General features: G+C 42.9%; 1 protein-coding gene across 4 annotated transcripts in view; it reads right to left on the minus strand.

The window, feature by feature from the left end:
• ADGRB1 (adhesion G protein-coupled receptor B1) overlaps positions 1–12,212 on the minus strand; it is a 263,519-nt gene that overhangs the window by 38,194 nt on the left and 213,113 nt on the right. For all 4 annotated transcript variants that reach the window (XR_014942377.1, XM_032442930.2, XM_015856457.3 and 1 more), the window contains 2 exons: positions 8,453–8,522; positions 1,829–1,895 (listed from right to left, as the gene is read on the minus strand). Coding sequence is in view for 3 of the 4 variants with exons in the window: in XM_032442930.2 (XP_032298821.1) it covers positions 1,829–1,895; positions 8,453–8,522 (137 nt within the window). In the remaining variant the exon portion in view is untranslated. The remainder of the gene's footprint in view (positions 1–1,828; positions 1,896–8,452; positions 8,523–12,212) is intronic.

Below are 12,212 nucleotides of genomic sequence, written 5' to 3' on the forward strand. Positions count from 1 at the left end.
ACTGCATAATTGAGAACTGTGTATTCAACCCTATGCTCTTCTACAAAGCCAAAGCGTGAATTCTGTCAGCTTAAGTTTCAATTTGTAAAGAAGTGTTCAATGCTTATTCCTCCTCCTCTTCCCCAAGTTCCTCAGGATATACATATACTACCTCATACCTCTCTTGGGCATCATTTGCTTCTCATTTAGCTAGCAGTGAGTCAGGTAGTATAAATGAGATGTATGGGCACTTTCTCTAGGCAATGAAAAGAGACAGACACCTCCAGAGATGACTCACCACTTCCTCTGACCTTCTGTATGAACCAACATCTGTAGGTGTTGACCTCAGTGTAAGGTTATCTCCAATTCCAGCTTTGATGCTGAGTGAAAACAGAGATGCCAAATGGAAGCACAGTAGGGAAAGCTGAAGGATTACTTCCCTTGTCGTTGGCACAACAAAAGCAAAACAGGCAGGAGACTGGCTGCTCTTTCTTTGGGCACTACAATAGTTCACTCCCTCCTAATCACAGCTGTCTATTGAACACTCAAGCCACTGAGCCAGAGCTATTTGTTATTATGTTGTTGAGTGAAGAGGTAGTTCATCTGAAAACACTAAGCCACATAATGCTGCTGTCAATTATTCCAGCAATAAGGAAGACTCTAAGCCCGTCAGCAACATGACTGAACAAAATCCAACTATCACATGCCTACAGAAATCTAATGACTGGCTAGCATGTACATCTGAATATTCCCACTCTTTGGTGATGACTATCCAAAGGCTCAGCTATGCCTTGTATCAATGCTAAAGAAAGACCCTAAGAGAGAAAGGCTTTGCTTTATTGTAGAAGAGGGGTAACTGATGACTTGTTTCTTTGACGTCATGATGACACCAAAGAGGCTTGATGTGCAGTGACAGCAGTTAAGAACAGAGGCAGCAAGAGGTTTTGTGTAGCTATTCTCCTGTAAGCCTGCTCCTGCTACAGGGCAGTTACCCCCCTCAGCACTGCTTGAAACAAAAAATGGATCCAAAAAAGAAACTGCAAATGTCGACAATTCCATTTCTATGGGATCCTCCAGGGCACGTGAGGCTTAGAGACCACACAGCTCTTCCACTGAATAAAACATTGGGTTGGAGTGAAAAAACAGACTTCCACTTAGATGGGTCTAAAAGTGCCATTAAATGCGTCTGCAATTGCTGCAGAAGGGATTTCCTAAAGGGACCAGCCATTTACAAAGTCTTTGAACCCTGACAGTCAAGACTTCTCATGATCAGTGAGGCTTCAACAGCAGGGAAGCTTGATGAAAGGACTGTCATCACTTGAGTGACACCTTCAACTCAGATGATAGTAACCGACTGAGATAGGCTTTGGTGCTGGGTTAGAGCCAAGGGGTAGGGGATGGGAGGACAGACTGCTGCCTAGCAGGAATTCCATGGGCATCTAGGACAAATGAAGAATACATGCTGTCTGTGGAGACCCTACTTGGTTTAAGAGCAGCCAGTAACAGCAGTTTCTGAAGGAGTTAATGTCAGAGTTTTCCACCACCATTCTGCACTTCCATCCAGATAGGTTGATAAAAAGGCAAAGCTTTATCCATGTTTAGGGGACTTTAGAGAGGGCAGAGGTAGAAGGCTGGTTGCTGAGGTACACTGTATTTCAGACTTAAACCCATCCCAAATTGCTGGCTTCTAATACTCTGTGTTTAATTCCTGAAGGAGAAAGTTACTAAAAACAAGAATAGAAACAGAGAGGGCCACTCTTGGGTTGAAAGAGTGAAGGAAGTCTTATAAAATTAATAAATAGATAAATAAATAAAGAGAAAAAAGATTATTTCAGCCAAGCTCAAATACCAAAACAACAGCAGCAGCTGGTCCCACGAAGGCGTAGAGAAGACCTCCCTCTAATGACAGCCAGCAGCTGGAAAAGTAAGAAAGAAAAGAAAATTACTTGGTAGCTAGTACCACCAACAAAAAGATGCATGTTTTGCTGTCTTCCTTTGTCTGTAGAGTTGATATTCCATGGTAAAAAAAAAAAAAAAAAGTCTCAGAATTTACAACAAGCAAGTTTTGCTTTTTGTTTCTCCTGTACTTGCACAAAGGCCCAGTTGCCTGGGGGTCTGCCCGCAGAGCCATGTTTGATTACCATTCGATTGTTGACAGAGGAATGCATGCAAAATTCATGTGATGCTCTGTTTCAGACCAGGTCCTGCTGGAAGCTACAGCATTACTTTGTGAGCAAGATAATTCTCTTGTCGTGCTTGCTCAGGCAAAAGAGCAGATTTGTTCATTTGCTAACCAGTAGGCCCAAGGGGGAACTTGGGTCCAGAAGCACAGTACATTTCTGCTCCTGGATCCTCCCTTTGGGCTTGCTGCCATGGGGAAATTTCACAGCTCAGCAGCAAGGTGGGAATTCACTGTGCTGCTTAAGTGGATGTTCTTAAGCTGAAAGTGAAGTGTCATGTCTCCTTTGGAAACCAACATGTTCCTCCTCCTTCACATCACACATCCTGAGAATCATAGACTGGCTTGGGTTGGAAGGGATCTTAAAGTTTATCTAGTTCCAAACTCCCTGCTGTGGGAAGGGTTGTCACCCTCCAGATTAGACTGCCCACGGTTTCATCCAACCTGGACTCGAACACCTCCAGAGACAGAGAATCCACGATTTCTCTGTGTATCCTGTGCCAGTGACTCACCACCCTCTGAATAAAGAATTTCTAATACCTAATCTAGATCTCCCCTTTTTTCGTTTCAAGTCATTCCTCCTTGTCCTATCACTATCAAATTTCCCCTTTCTTTATTGACTTTCTGTGGAATTTAGGCTACTAATATGCCTGGTTCCTACACGGCCCAAGTGGATATTCTCATTAAGAATTTATGTCTATCATGTTAGTGCCTATCATGGAATCCAGTAGGCTTTGATGGCATTTCTCTTCAGTGGAGATCCAAGGGAGTCTTTTATTGAGCTCCATTGACTGCACTGACCAAACTTTCACCACTTGAATATTCACAGAATCATAGAATTATGCAATCAGTGCACCCAGACTAGATGGAGACCTCCCACTTCTCAAGTTAACAATATATATGTGCTCCAGGAGTCTACATGGAAATCCTACTGCACAGTACATCCACATGCAGATCTCACTGTGAACTGGAATGCCCACAGAATCATAAAATCACAAGGTTGGAAAAGACCTACAAGATCATCTAGTCCAACCATCTTCCTGTCAACCATTAATGCCCACTATGCTACTAAAGCATATCTTTTAGCACCTCATCCAGATGCCTCCTGAACACCACTAGGGACAGTGACCCTACCACCTCCCCAGAAATACTGACAAACCCGCTGTAAAGAGAAACAGATAAGAGAAATCTCTGTTCCTCACCACCTGAGCATGACAGGATGGCCAGATAGACAACGAGGATTTTCACATTTGGACATAATAACAGTAAGGAAAAAGTTGTTTTTTTTTTTTAAGGAAGCATTTTCTCACTGTGAAGGTGACCAAGGAGATTGCGTAGAGAGGTGGTGGAGTGTTCCTCCTTAGAGATCTTTAAATCCATTTGGATGTTGTCCTGAACAGCTTCCTATAGGTGTTCCTACTTGACCTCCAAATGTCCCTTCCAACCTCAGTCATTCTGTGATTCTGCGACAGTCATGAACAGTTGAATCAGCACTAGAGATGGACTTCCATTTCATGGGGAATGTGGCAATTTAGACTATGGGTACTTAAACTAGGTACTTTAGAGCAAGATAAGATGAGAATTTACACTGTGCCAGCAACCCCATGGAAAGTTCACATGCTGAGACATAGCAGTACCCTGGAGTTAATGTGCAATGGAGTAATCCGGTTTCAACAGTACAGTACCATGCATTTACCAATGGTTAAGAACAGGCAACTACAATGGAACAAGGACTTCCTCAAAGCTCTTAATCCAGCTAACCCTGCAGTGATTCATTTATGTGCTTGTACTTTCAGCAATATCATTTCATTCTGCATCAAAAGAAACAATGACTTTCAGACTTCTCCCAGGAAACAAAGCCTTCCTGGAAACATTTCAGTTTTGTTGATCGGCTTCAATTGTATTTGTATCAGATCTGACTTCCAACTATGTTATTTTTCACCTTAAATCTCAGAACATTTGGGGAAAGAAAACACAAAGCATTTCAAATTAAAAACTCAAAGCAGGACGTTCTGACTTTCTCCAAGTCCTGAATCTTGTTTATTTCTAAATTAAAGGTATCGCATGTTAATTTAATCAGTTCTCATTTCTTCCTGATAACAAGTTGCTCTGTGAGACACACCGTCTGAGCAGCTGTAACAATAAAATGAAGGCATGGAGGGAGAAAATGGGGATGAAGTGTTGGAGGGCTGTGATGACTGAAAGCCTTCATGAACTCAAAGACAGGACAGAGGGAGAATCAGGTATGCTCCCAAATTGCTGTGTTTGCCCCTCAAATCTTTTGCTTCAATGTTTAATCCTAGCTTTAAGAATATTTTTTTCCAGGAAGCCCTCCAAGTAGAAGGGAAAGAGGGAGCTCACTTGAAGAAGGGAGCAGACAGTCCTGCATTCCAGTTAGTGATGAGGACGTGGATAAACGAGGGCTTTTATTCCCATCAGGTCCCTGGCAGCCCCTCTCCCCCCTCCTTGGGCTTTCTGAAGTTGGGTTCACACATCACCAAGCACTGGCCCTTATCCTTTCTGACTGTCTGATCTCCCTGTCACAGCATGCAATCAAAGTGTTTCCTTCCAAAACTGTCAGAGGTGGTGGCTGACAGCAAAGAAGGGAAGAAGTGGTATTTAAGAAGGAGAACTGACAGCCAACTCCAGTAACATGCTAGTCTAGTTGAGACATTTTTATCCTTGTCCTTTCAAGGCACAAAAATGTTTGCTTTTCACTGGAGTACTTGCCAAGGGATCTCTTTAGAGATCTCTTAAATAAAATTACCACTGGAAGAAAGTGAGTGAGTGGTTTAACAATGATCAACTACCATTTCCAAGCAGTGCTTCCCAGATTGACAGCAGCTCTTGAGTCCAACACAAGAGACTTCTTCACCACACATCTGAATTTTTTTTGTATCATAATCATTTGAGTTGGAAGGAACCTTTAAAGGTCATCTAGTTCAACTCCCCTGCAATGAACAGGGACATCTACAACTAGATCAGGGTGCTCACAGCCCTGCTCAGCTTTGTATATCTCCCGGGACAAGAGGTATTCCATCTACCACCTCCCTGGTTACCACCTCTCTACTATGCCAAAGGTGTGAGATGGAGGGGTTTTGCCCTGGTCCTGCAAATTGCTGACTTCCAACAAGATCTTCCTGACTACACCCTACAGCTCTGCTTGCAACAACTCTCACTCAGGACTATCCCACGAGTATTTAGAGATGGACAAAAAAGAGTTACTGAGATACCTGTGGGCGACCAAAGCCCTGATGCAATGACACTGAATAACCTCTAGAAATATTCTGTTTCCTGGAGCTGCTCTTTGACAACAACTCCTATGAGCTCTCTTGTGGGAAAGAATATGAATTTCCAGCCACCAGTAGCACAACCTCAATTGCTCAGTTCAAGCTTTAGAGATCCAGAGTCAGACTCTGGAGTACTGGTTAAAGGGCATTTATTAGTGCCTGGTGAGTCCAGGGAAAGCCACAAGGCACTGGCACAGGCTGCCTGACTGCACAGTGACCCTGAGCAACCTGGTCTAGTGGAATGTATTTCTACTGATGGTGAGAGACTGGAACTTGATCATCATTACTAAATAGCTTAATCCCGTAGCTACATCCAAATAGCTACAATGACCAGGACAAAGCTGGGTGAAGTAGGGTTGAATTTTTGAATGACATTGTAAAGCCTCTTCTGGGCTATCATGTTAGCTCACATCCCTCCAGTTACTGAAAGGGACATGTTAAGGCTAATGTCTTCTGTTTTGTTCAGCAAGATGAAAGCTTGGAGGTCTATTACTGCCCATTTGAAATGTCCTCTGCATGTCCTATACTAGACAAAAAGTGAAAGCCTCTATTCTCCAGATCCAAGTTTTGCAATGACCATGCACCCTTCTTCAGTGGTCAAAACCCCAAATAATCCTGGAACAAGATTCCATTCTGTATTTCTGTTTGTCTTTAGCATTAAACAATGTTAAATCTAATTTATCTGTCTGAACAACTTCAAGTTTTCAAGCTCAGCTCTGAAATTACAGTTATATAGTATTGACTTCCTTCTAGAGGACAGGTAAAACCAACACATCAATATAAGAAAGCTTTTGTGCCTTCTGAAGAGGAAAAAGAAGAAAAAGCATGCTGCAGTGTAGGGTCACCCTGTGTCTTGGTCTACTCATCTTTGCTTCATGTTTTAAAAATATGAAGTTCAGGTGCAAAGCTGCTCATGAACCAGCCTGGAGAAGCAGCATGTGCCTGTGTGTGCTTTGTAGCATGAAGTCAGAGCAGGGACTGATTAACAGGCACCTGCAGGGACACACTGCTTGGGATAGCGCTGGGTTTGAGTTCATTCTAAGATGGCTCTTGATAAAGCCAACAGCAGGAATCACAAGGTGTTATTGCTACAAATGTATGTCTGGAGGCTGTTTCCTGTCCTTGTATTCTGCACGCCATGGCGTTAGGGACACAGCATGTATGAGGAAGGTTTTTCCTATGGAAAAGAGCTGAGTGCACATGTGCAAATTCACTGAGCATCTCATGACGCCTGCAGCAGTCATGGCTGATGAATCACAGGGACTCGCAGAGGAGAGGAATGGACAGGCTGGCTGGGAAAGGAGCAGTGAGGGAGCAGGATGCAATGCCTGAGATACCTTCCTATTTCATTGACAAGCACCCTGACAGCAGGGCTAAGAATTGTATTCCTAAGTCTGTGGCTCCTGCTGTGAGCACAGGATCCCCTGCCATTCTTGGGCAGCCAGCCAGCCAGCCATACAGGCAGAGAGGAAGGCAGCAGCCAGCCCCTGGATACGAGGAGAAACAGAAATTGAAGGGCTAAAAGAAGTCAGAAGACTGGCAGCAAAAGGAGGAGCTGCTCTAGTTAATCATAAACTCATTAAAGTTGGAAAAGACCTCTAGATCAACTATTCCAACTGCACACTTACTTCTGATATTACCCATTAAACCTGTGCACCCTGGGAATGAGGGAAAGTCAATGCACAGCCTGTGGGACACCTCATTGATGTGCCAATCTGAGAGCAAAAGAGCCTGGCAGGTTTTGTTAAGTTTTGACACCCTTTTTGCTGCAGGCTGGGAGACTTTGTTCTGCTGCAGGAGGTGCTGGCATGCACAATTCAGGGCAGTGAGACAGGGAGTGATCATCTGCACATTTCCTCCTTCCTCCCGAGGCTCTTTTGTGTTGTGTTGAGTTGTCTTAAGCTGACTGGTGCTGCATTCATGGGAAAAGATCTACCAAACTTTTTGCAGCAGTTCACACTAGTCTATTAAAAGGAGAAAGAGGAGAGGAGAGGAGAGGAGAGGAGAGGAGAGGAGAGGAGAGGAGAGGAGAGGAGAGGAGAGGAGAGGAGAGGAGAGGAGAGGAGAGGAGAGGAGAGGAGAGGAGAGGAGAGGAGAGGAGAGGAGAGGAGAGGAGAGGAGAGGAGAGGAGAGGAGAGGAGAGGAGAGGAGAGGAGAGGAGAGGAGAAAGAAAAGGAGAAAGAAAAGAAGAAAATAATTATATAGAGGAAAATTCTGAGCTGCTTCTAGTGTGGGACTGAGCAAACAGACAAATTCAGAACTCACCCTCATTCTGGTGCCTAAAAGTAAGCTAAGCTACTTTGAAAACCAGTGTTTGATCAAACAATCTATTAAGCAGACAAACACAAAAGCTATTATTTCCTTTTTAAACATCCAAAACATTAAGTATTCCCAATTTTGCTCTAAAAAGAAAAATACTGTCCCTTCATAGCACACACTCAGATCAAAATGATGTAATATATCATAGAGTCATCTAGTCGTGAAGCTTGGAAAAGACCTCCACGAGCATCAAGTCTAACCATCAACCCACCCCTACTGTGCCATTCATTTAACCAGTTTCTATGAATTTGTTTGTAAAGGAATACACAATTTTCAGTCCCTGCTGCTATTCTATTAGAGACAATTCAGAAGCGAATGCAGATAAAATCTGAACCATGCTGAGTGTTGGCATTCTCATCTTTATGGTGATAATGTCCCTCTTGTTCAGACTGAACTAAGAGAGTTGCCTCTAGTCACACAATAAGTTCTTCTCTGGAGACCTTGCTATCCTAAAGTTTTCCCTGGACATTTGGGCAGTGATGAGGAAAGTGCACAGCATCCAGATGATCTGATGGATTGAGGATGTCAGAAGGTTCCCTCAGCTCCTATCATTCCTACTTCCATGGGTAGCACATGAGAATTTAGCTCCTACCTTTGTTCCTGCAGGCCAGCGACTGTGTGTTTTTTGACAAAATAGTGGGAGGTGAGACAGGAAAAAAAGAGGAGGAAGAGCCCCATTACTCACTAGTTCACGGTGCCGTACCCCTTGGCTTTAGTAAATCCCACAGAAATAGCAACCACCAAGGCGGGGAGCCCTATGGAAAATGAAACAAGAGAAAACTGGTTATTTTAACATATGTGCAGCTCTGCTCCAACTCAACCGCTTAATATACCCCATTTCTCCCAGTGTTATTCTAGCACCATCTGTCCAAGCCTGGGCCTTTGGCAGAGTATGAATTCAGGACCTTCAGAGCCAGAAGCATGAACCTTTGTAACGTCTGCTAATGAAGTTAATGCTGTCAGCTGTAATCAGCTCATATCCTGCTGTGGTCTCAGCAGTTGTGCGGGGAATGATAGTACATGCAGATGCATAAAATTCATTTATTTTATTCTTAGGGATGCAGAACAGCCAGGAATATACCAGGACATTTCTTGGGGGTGTAATATTCAGGCACTATTTAACCCAAAAGAACTAGCAAGGCAGGGATTAAAAGCTAGGTTTGCTCAAAACATAGTATGTGAAAAACTCAGGTTCAAACCTTGCAGCAAATGAGACAGACGAGGAAATGGGAACAGTGTTCCCCCTACCCAGCTAAATCCCTGAATGCTGTGGATGCTCTGTCCCTGGAGATGTTCAAAACCAGGTTAGATGGGCCCTGGGCAATCTGGTCTAGTACCAGATCTGGAGGTTGGTGGCCCTGCCTGTGGCAGGGGGTTGGAACTTGATGATCCTTGAGGCTCCTTCCAACTCAAACCATCCTATTATTCTATGATTCTATGATAATAGAACAAGTCCCTTTGAAGCACGATGGAAAGAAGCATCTGAACATCAGGTCCTTCTGTAAACAAGGGTACTTAATTTATGCCAGAGAGCTGCTCCCCTTTTGCATCCAAAAGGAAAACAAACTAAGAAAAATCAGCCACCTTAGAGAGAGGGCTCAATTCATTATGAGTACTACAAAGGATGAGTAGTTTGTGCCTTGGAGGCAATTTGAAACTCATGGTGTGCAATTTATCTTCAGGATGTCATGAGCTAACAATACCAGCATGGGGTCTCATTTCAGGTTGATAAGGGGGTGAAGCTATGTCCTCGATCCTAATGCTAATATATATATATATATATATATATATATATATATATATAAATGATGGTAAGGAAGAAATGTAACAAAAACCTGCTGGTTATTGTGAAATGCTGGACTGAAACTTAAAATTACTGATACAGTCAGGTTTCTGAACACCTAGGCACATTTGAACTAAATAAAAGATGTTGTATCCTGTTAACAACCTACTTATCCTTACTATTCCTGTCTGGTAAACTGCTCTAGGATCTACAGAGGAGACTGAGTACTTCTCTGATTCCCTATCCCCAGCCTAGCTCTTTCCTTTCCCTATAAAAATGTCTGGGTGTGGTCTGGGAACATCTGGTTCTTCAGCTATGGAGGGCTCTGTGTGGCTTTTTATAGTCCTATTACTTGTAACACAATGTATTAAGCTGTCTCAGTGCTAAAGATGGGCAAATCCCATTAGGAATTAGCAGGCTCAGTAGCCAGCTAGGATTAGTGCTTCTTGACAAGACCCTAATTTGTGTGCTATAGAGGTCATAGCAGGCAGCTGTAGAAGATGCTGTAGCCTGTAGGGCTGTCCAGACACAGCATCCAAACAACTCTGCTGACACAGTGGTTACTCAGCAATACAGATCAATGCAAAGTTGATTAACTGCGAGGGTCAGCAGATAGTTAGGAGGTGTTAAGGCTGAGTAGTCTGGAAGAGAAAGAATTTCACAGAATCATTAAGGTTGGAAAAGAGCACTGAGATCATCTAGTCCAATCATCAACCCATCACCACCATGCCCACTAAACCATGTCTCTAAGTGCCACATTTCCTCAGCTCACGAACACCTCCAGGGACGAGGACTTCACTGATTCCCTAAGCAGCCTGTTCCAATTTGAGAGTTAACATAATGAGAAGAGTTTCTCTTCCCCAAGCACATATAAGAAGACTCCCAAGCACAGCTCATGTTTGAGCAGTCCAAAGACTCAAAGCTGAGTGGATTTCAAAATGTCTCTCTTTATAAAAGTTCTGTTATAACTATTTTCCATTTCGCTGAGCTTTCTTCACACCTCATCTGAATACTCTGGGCATATAACCTGCATGATATTCACCATAATGACATCAGGGTGGCATCCCATGGTATACACGCTAAGAAGTCATAAAGGAAAGGGCTTTTTTAAGAGTAGAACATGATGCATGAAGCACCCAGAAAGAAGAATGTCGGCTAAGACTCTGCCTAAAATAGCAACTTGTTCCTCGCAAAGTACCTCTCTTAGATGTGATAATTATGCAGAAATGCACACTCAGGCTGTGAACTCATCAGATGTACAAGCTGCATTTATTGGAGAGGGGAGCTACATGATGGTAGCTAAGCCAATGAGCAGAGCAAGTGAGGACTGCTGTATCCTTTGCCTTGGGATGTGATTAGATTAAAAATAGACACATCCAAATCTTTTCAATAAACTTTTAATAGAATTCTTGACTATTTGAAAGAAAGCTGTTTCTAACGGGACTGTACCATACACTGTGTGTGCTCTGTATCAGACCTTTGTGCAGTCACTAGTGCTGCATAGTCAATGGCCAAATTTGGAGGGGTTTGTGCAGAAAGTGTGTGCTACAGTCATAATTCCAAATAAATGCATGGGAAACCTGATCTGAAGATTATCTTCTGTCAGGCCAGCAGGAGAATCACGTAACAAGATCACCATGTCCTATCAGAAGAAGTTCATTTGATAACAATGACTACCAAAAGCCTTAACTGTTACAAACAACTGAAGACACTCTCAGAGCCTCATCCAGGGCAATATTAAAAATCCAATTGAAACAATGGCACTGTCATAAGTAGACTAACCAAATTGTTTCTTCTTCACTGGGACTAAATGTGCCCATTGAATTGGTTCTAGGGAACAGTTTGTGTGTCTAAATAACTTGAAATTTTTCTAATTGCTGGAAAAAAACAACCCTCTTTTCTGAAAAGGCAAAATCATACGCACAAGAGGAGAACAGGAAACTGGGAGTAAAGCTCACTGCTGATAAAAAACCACAGCAGCTTCAATGAGCTACAGCTGAGAACTTGGCAAAGTTCTCCAATGAGAGCTTGGAGAAATGTTAATAAGCAAAGGAGGGTGGGGGGCAGCAGAGGATCAGCCCATTACAAAGTGAACTCACAGAATCACACAGTCATTAAGGTTCAGAAAGACCACTGAGATCATCTAGTCCAACCATCAGCGCAATGACTGTGAGAATTATTTCAGATTATACTCTTTAAAACTTATTTTTGTCCTCTGCCCTCTTAGAGGTGCCATTAATCCCAGCACTATAGCTGAAGTCTAGCAGGATGCTAAATACCAGAAATTCCCTTGCTGCTTTAATAGGTGAGAGTGTTCTTCACGTTGTGTCCTAACCTATTCCAAACAGTTATTATGCACCATTTATCAGCCAGCGCATCTTAGCCCAGAAATAGCTACATTTTACTAACAGTGCAAATTATGCTCCTACACATTCAGGCTTTTTTTCCCCTTAAATCTGTACAAATTACAATTATGAATGTCGCTCATCCAAAATTCCCTCAGCTAACACTCCCATCTGTCCCAGCATTTATAAATCAGATTGAAGAAAACATCCCTTTTTAGTACCATTATTACCTAGAGAAGCAATCAGTCTTTTTCATTCGATATCCCTGATGTTCCTCAAGTCATACATGCAGTGTTCATATTGGAACATATGCACGA

This window comes from Coturnix japonica, chromosome 2, assembly GCF_054131305.1.
Source record: "Coturnix japonica strain WE chromosome 2, WE-NBRP24, whole genome shotgun sequence".
In the NCBI taxonomy this organism is placed as follows: Eukaryota; Metazoa; Chordata; class Aves; order Galliformes; family Phasianidae; genus Coturnix; species Coturnix japonica.